Source organism: Myotis davidii, unplaced genomic scaffold (assembly GCF_000327345.1).
Source record: "Myotis davidii unplaced genomic scaffold, ASM32734v1 scaffold18, whole genome shotgun sequence".
NCBI classification, from domain to species: Eukaryota; Metazoa; Chordata; class Mammalia; order Chiroptera; family Vespertilionidae; genus Myotis; species Myotis davidii.
Window position 1 is genome coordinate 1,374,656 of NW_006292696.1, and position 5,537 is coordinate 1,380,192.

General features: G+C 58.1%; 1 protein-coding gene across 1 annotated transcript in view; it reads right to left on the bottom strand.

Annotated features, from left to right (window-relative positions):
* Nucleotides 1-5,537, bottom strand: part of PDGFRB (platelet derived growth factor receptor beta) — a 37,380-nt gene that overhangs the window by 15,631 nt on the left and 16,212 nt on the right. The window contains exons 2-8 of the mRNA XM_006766239.2: nt 5,229-5,274; nt 3,818-4,141; nt 3,036-3,302; nt 2,222-2,349; nt 1,940-2,105; nt 1,240-1,432; nt 468-583 (exon numbers count right to left, since the gene is read on the bottom strand). Coding sequence (XP_006766302.1) covers nt 468-583; nt 1,240-1,432; nt 1,940-2,105; nt 2,222-2,349; nt 3,036-3,302; nt 3,818-4,141; nt 5,229-5,268 — 1,234 coding nt within the window. The 5' untranslated portion in view covers nt 5,269-5,274. The remainder of the gene's footprint in view (nt 1-467; nt 584-1,239; nt 1,433-1,939; nt 2,106-2,221; nt 2,350-3,035; nt 3,303-3,817; nt 4,142-5,228; nt 5,275-5,537) is intronic.

Below are 5,537 nucleotides of genomic sequence, written 5' to 3' on the forward strand. Positions count from 1 at the left end.
GGGTTTGCTTCCTTTCACAGCACTGGTTACCGTCTAACCTTCCACATAATTTGCTGGGGATTTTAGCCCTACTGTTGAATGTTTGTCTTCCCCCACCAGCCACACAAAGACAGGGCCTCAAGAACCTTGAAGAGACGGGCATACTGGAGTTGTTCAATAAATACCTATTTCATGAGTAGTGTAGTTTAAAGGGCATGTGAGAAGGGAAAATCGTGGCATTGGCACATGAATGCCTGAGGTTTTGAAACACCAGTCTAGCCCAGTGGCCAACTTGTACAGCTGGGGAAACTGAGCCCCAGAGACGGGGTGTGCACAGAGCAGCGGGTCAGCGTTGGCGCTAAGACTAGAACCTCGTCTCCTGAGGCCCCGGGCTCCCTCTCCTGCTCTTCCTAGGGGTGGGTGACAGTGTAGGGAGGGAGAGGAAATGGGGGTGGGAGGGGAGGGGAAGGGGGTGGAGGGCTCCTCACCGTTGATTTGCAGCTGGAAGGAGACCTGGGCCTCGGCGTCCTCATGGAAGGCCCGCATGGTGTAGTGACCAGCCTCAGCCACCTTCACCCGCACCAGGGTCAGTTCTGACACATACCTGGGGGGCAGGCCAGGCCAGGAGACCCAGCTGTCAGCGCTGCAGGAACGCATACAGCCCTCCCCACCCTCCTTGTACAGACATGGCCGGGGCGAGGCGGGGGGGCTTGCCGAGGTCACCCACAGAATTAGTCTCCTGGCTCCCCACCCATAGGCAGTTTCCCTGAGCCAAGAGGGAGGGTAGGAGGGTTGGGGATGAAGGGCTAGCACAATTCCCTCCTCCTCTGCAGCTCTTGTCTTACAGAAGGGTCTGACCCTGCTTTATCCCAACACTGGTAGCTCAGGCCGGCCTGCTGATCTCCAGCCCCATGCATAGGTGGCAGAGGCCTACCTGGCACCCTCTTCCTCAACCATCCTGCTTTTTTCTCCTCAGCTCCCCCTGATGGCTCCACCCATCACAAGGACAACCACACATCTGGGAGACCATCTGACCAGTGTCTGTTTCCCCACTAGACCGGAAACTCTAGGAGGCATGGAACTGTGTGTTCGGTTCTCCACAGCATCTCCAGGGCCTGGCACAGCACCTGGCGGGGTGCCTGACACATAGTGGGCTCTCAGGAAGGATGGGCCTAGGTTTGTGGAGTAGCCAAAGGCTGTGGCCTGCCTGGCAGCTGCAGAACCTAACTTCCAGAACGGAGCAGGCAGCTGGCTGCTCACCGAGTCTCGGACACATTGCGCGTAGACAGGGCGATCTCGCCAGCGCTGGAGTCGCTCAGGTTGCGGTTGTCCTTGAGCCACATGACAGTGGGCGGCGGGTAGGCTTCGAACACCACCTGCAGGGTCCGGCTCCGGTGCAGCTCCGCGAACTGTACAGCGTCCAGCTCCCTCAGCAGGCGCACATAGCCACTCTCTGCAAGGGGCGGCTGTCAGGCGGGGCTGTGCCAGGCCACCAATGGGACAGTGTCTCTGGGGGCAGGGCTTCTGGAGGCAGGGCCTCAGCTTTAGGAAACTACCTGAGCTGGGATTGAAGTTGGGGCTGGGGCTGGAATTGAGCCAGACTTGGGGCTGACACTGGTTTGGAGACCAGGTTTCAGATGGAGGCTGGCATTGTAGTTCTCACCCGGGCTGGGGGCTGAGTTGAATTGCAGCCTGGTTGGATTTAGGGATGGGGCTGCCTGGGCCTGGGATGGAGTCTGGGATTAGACACTGGGGTGGGGCCAGGCTTCTGGCGAGGAGGAGAGTCTAGATGGGATTAGGGTTGGATTTTGGGTTGGCACTGCGCCTTGGTTTGGGTTTCTCCTGGAAACGGAGCTTTGGTTTGAAATGTGACTAGAGCTGGGCTGAAGGTATCCTGGGGCTGTGACAGGGTGTGGATCCAGCTCAGAACGAGGGCCGGGGCTGAGCCCGAGGAACGCACCAACCACGGTGACATTGATGGCTTTTTCATCCTGATGGTCGTACAAACTCTCAGATACATTGCAGATGTAGGTCCCCGAGTCGCCCAGCTCGGCACTGGGGATGTGCAGGGTGGAGCGGATATGGGGAATGTCAAAGTCGGTCACTGGCTCCACTAGCCGCCCACTCTGTAGGGACAGATAGGACAAGTCCCCCAAGTCAGGAAGCGTCCAAGAAGGCAGGCTGCCCAGTCAAGGTAGCCATCCCTGCCTGGCTCTTCCTTCAACCCCTGGCCCAGCATTACCTCCTCGCGGGGGTACGTCCACTCGAAGTTGACCACCTCATTCCCAGTCACAATGCACGTGATGGTGATGTTCTCGCCCTGGCGGACCACAGTCTGCACTGCACTCATTGAGACGTTGATGGATGACGCTGGTGGAGAGAGATGGGCTTAGGTCTGAGGAAATCATCCCCAGCCGGCTCCCGGCACTTCAACTTGGGGATGGGGTCGGGGTCCAGAGAGGGAAGGGATGATTGATGTGGAAGATTCATTTATTCAACAAACATTTATTAAATATCTGCTCTATGCCAAGTACTATTCCAGGCACTGGGGCTTTAGCAGTAAACACAACAGACAAAATTCCTGTCCTTGCGGAGCTGACATTCCAGAAGGGATGAGTCTGGAAATCAAAGTCTCCCCAGGCAATTTACTGCGTACCAGATCCCCTCCATCTTCTGTTTTATTCCATCTTTCCAATCATCCCATTTTACAGCAGGAGAAGAGAAGCAGGCTCGGAGAGATGGTGTGCTCTGGGCACAGTCACGGAGGCAGGAAGTGGCAGAGCTGGGATTCAAAGCCCACAGGCTCCTAAGCCTGTGCCTTTGCCCACAACTGTATACCACCCAGCTCTGCCACTAACACATCCCAGGGACCTTGGGCAAATTCCATCCTCTTTCTGAGCCTGTTTCCTCATCTGTAAAACCGAGAAATGTGACCTGCCTTCAAAGGCTGTAATGATATCCAGTGGAAAACGGAGCCACACATGTTGGGAAAGGCTCTACCTCTGTTAACGGTCCTACTTGCCTCTGCTGAGCATCAGGCCAGAAAGGGGGCTCACCCTGGAGACTGTAGACGTAGTAGGGCTCGGAATCCACCTCCTTGTCCCCAATGGTGGTTTTGCAGACATAGGTCTTGTCCTCAAAGGTCCCAGAGAAGCCACGTTGGTGGTCGTAGGGGATGGGCAGTGGGTCATCCACCTTCTTCTCATGCAGTGTCACCACCAGCTGTGGGTCCGTCACTCGGCATGGGATGGTGGTCTCGGTTACTTCCGTGAGAAAGATGAAAAACTCCTCGGGGGAGATCGGGAGGAAGCCCATGGTGGGATCTGCCAGGGGTGGGGGTGGGTTAAAAAGGAGGGTCAGGGGGAGCTGGGTTTCTGGCGAGCCCCAGAATTGCTGTGTGACCTTGAGCAGGCCGATTTCCCTTTCTGGCCCTCAGTTTTCCCATTACAGAACAAGGATGCTCTCGGAAGTCCCTTCGAGCTTTAACATTTGATGTGGACAGTACCAGGGTGCGGAAGCCCCCAGTTGAAGGGCAGCTGGTACCTGGCGCGTGGGGAATGGGGACGATGGGATGTAGAAGCCCAGAGGGAGTGTATTGGAACCAGCTGAGAATGCAGAGTCCTTGGGAGCCGGGAATGGGGTGGGCTGCCAGGGAGCAGATGGATATTCAGACCAAGGGGTGGGAATGAACATTCTCCTGGGCTGAGCCAGGCTGGATTCCACAGTTCGTCTGCATTTCTAAGGGGGCTGCATGTCCCCGCGTCACTGAAGCACTCCCTGAGCTTCCCAGATGCCTGCAGTTGAGGAGTAAGGGCGGGAGCACAGGTCGGGGCCTTACCTGGCACAAAGATGTAGAGCCGTTTTTGCTCACCAGCCTCCAGCTCATGAGAGTTATTGTAGGCACAAAAGTATTCTCCCGTGTCTGTCCCAGTGACATTGGTCAGCGTCAGGATGCTGGAGAAATTGCCATCCTGGGTCCTGCCCATTTCTTGCAGAGGCTGCTTGGACATCCGTTTCCACACCACCGGGTCTGGGCCCGAGCAGGTCAGAACCAAGGTGCTGGAGACATTGAGGACAAGCTCTGGCCCCGGAGGGGTGATGCCCAGACCTCGGGAAGCCTGCGGTCCCAGCAACAACAGCAGGGGCAGCAGCAGCACCTGGCCTTTGGGAGAGGAGGCGTTGGGTAAGATGTCAGAGGCCAGGAGCCTCCACACCTCTCCCCAGAGCTGACACATATGCACAGCCCTTGAACACCACACCTCCCGAATCCAAACATAGCCGGGAACCCATGGCGCGGAGGCCTGCTCGCTCAGTGCCCGGGACCAGGGCCTCCTGGCCTCCTGACCTCAGTGCCTGTCCACCCCCAGCCTCCAGTCCCTCAGCAGGCAGCCTCAGGCTGTGGGCACGTTCTCACAAAGGCGGCAGGAAATCCTTGGGAAGTCGTTCCCAGCCTCCAGTTCCTGCATTATTTCCCAGGTCACTTTCGGAGCCTCTTCCCTACAGCTGCCTCAGCTGCCCAGGTTCTGCCCAAAGCCCAGAGGTGGCCCTTCTTAGGGAGGGTGGGGCAAGGTAGCTCAGAGTGGGGCAGACGGAGGCAGGAGAGACGCTGAGACCCCTGGGAACTCAGGCGGATGGGAGTTGGGGGTTGCCAAGTGCCTGGCTCCACTTCCCATGCTAACATCCCCTGGGGAAGGATTCTGTCAGCTACCCTACACCCCCCAGCCAGTCAGCCATCCTCAGTAAGCTGTCACCTAGTCATCGATGGCCAATGCCCATTGATTGCTTGGTCAGCTGCCCAGCCCCTGGAGAGCCGAGGACATGTACTGGGCAGGAGTGAGGGAAGGGTGTGCTGAGAGAAGCCCAGCCAGGACTTGGGAGTGCACAGCCAATGAGGGGTCCAGGCAGGATGGGGAGTCCCAGACCGGAAGCAGGCCGGCCAGACCGATGCCAGACCAGTACCAGCAAGTGCTGAGAAGAGAGGGGAGGCTGGGTGACTCTTAGTGAGTTGGGTGGGAAAGCTGGTGAAGGGGCATGGGGTGGAAGGCCAAGCAAGGATTTGAGCCAAATTTGGGCAAGCAGGGCACCCACTGGGGTTAGTGAGCTGAGGGGTGGGCAGTGGAAAGGCAGGACGTTGAGGCTGAGAGCACTGCAGTGCCCCTGGGTTCCCAGGCTCTGATGCTCCACCCTGCCAGCTCCAGGGTCCTGCTTAGTGACTCCCCCTGGCCCCTCCCAGGCCCCCGTCTACCTACCTTTGAGGATAGGAGCTGGCATGGCACTCAGAAGCAGCATGGTGTCCTGCAGAGTTAAACAGGGACCAGTCAGAGCCCAGGCATCTTCGCACCTGGGCCCTGCAGAGTGAGCCCCAGCCTGGGCCACCAAGCCTTCGTGTCCATGGTGCCAAATCAAAGGCTACCCGTGTTCCATGGCGAGGGGTCTCCCCTGCCCATAGGTCCCCTCCCGCTGCACGAGGCGCAGCCTCAAGGAGCCTGGACCCTTCTTTGGCTCCATGGTGACCCTGGCTGAGCCTCCACCTCTCTTTGGGCCTTAGTGTCTCTATG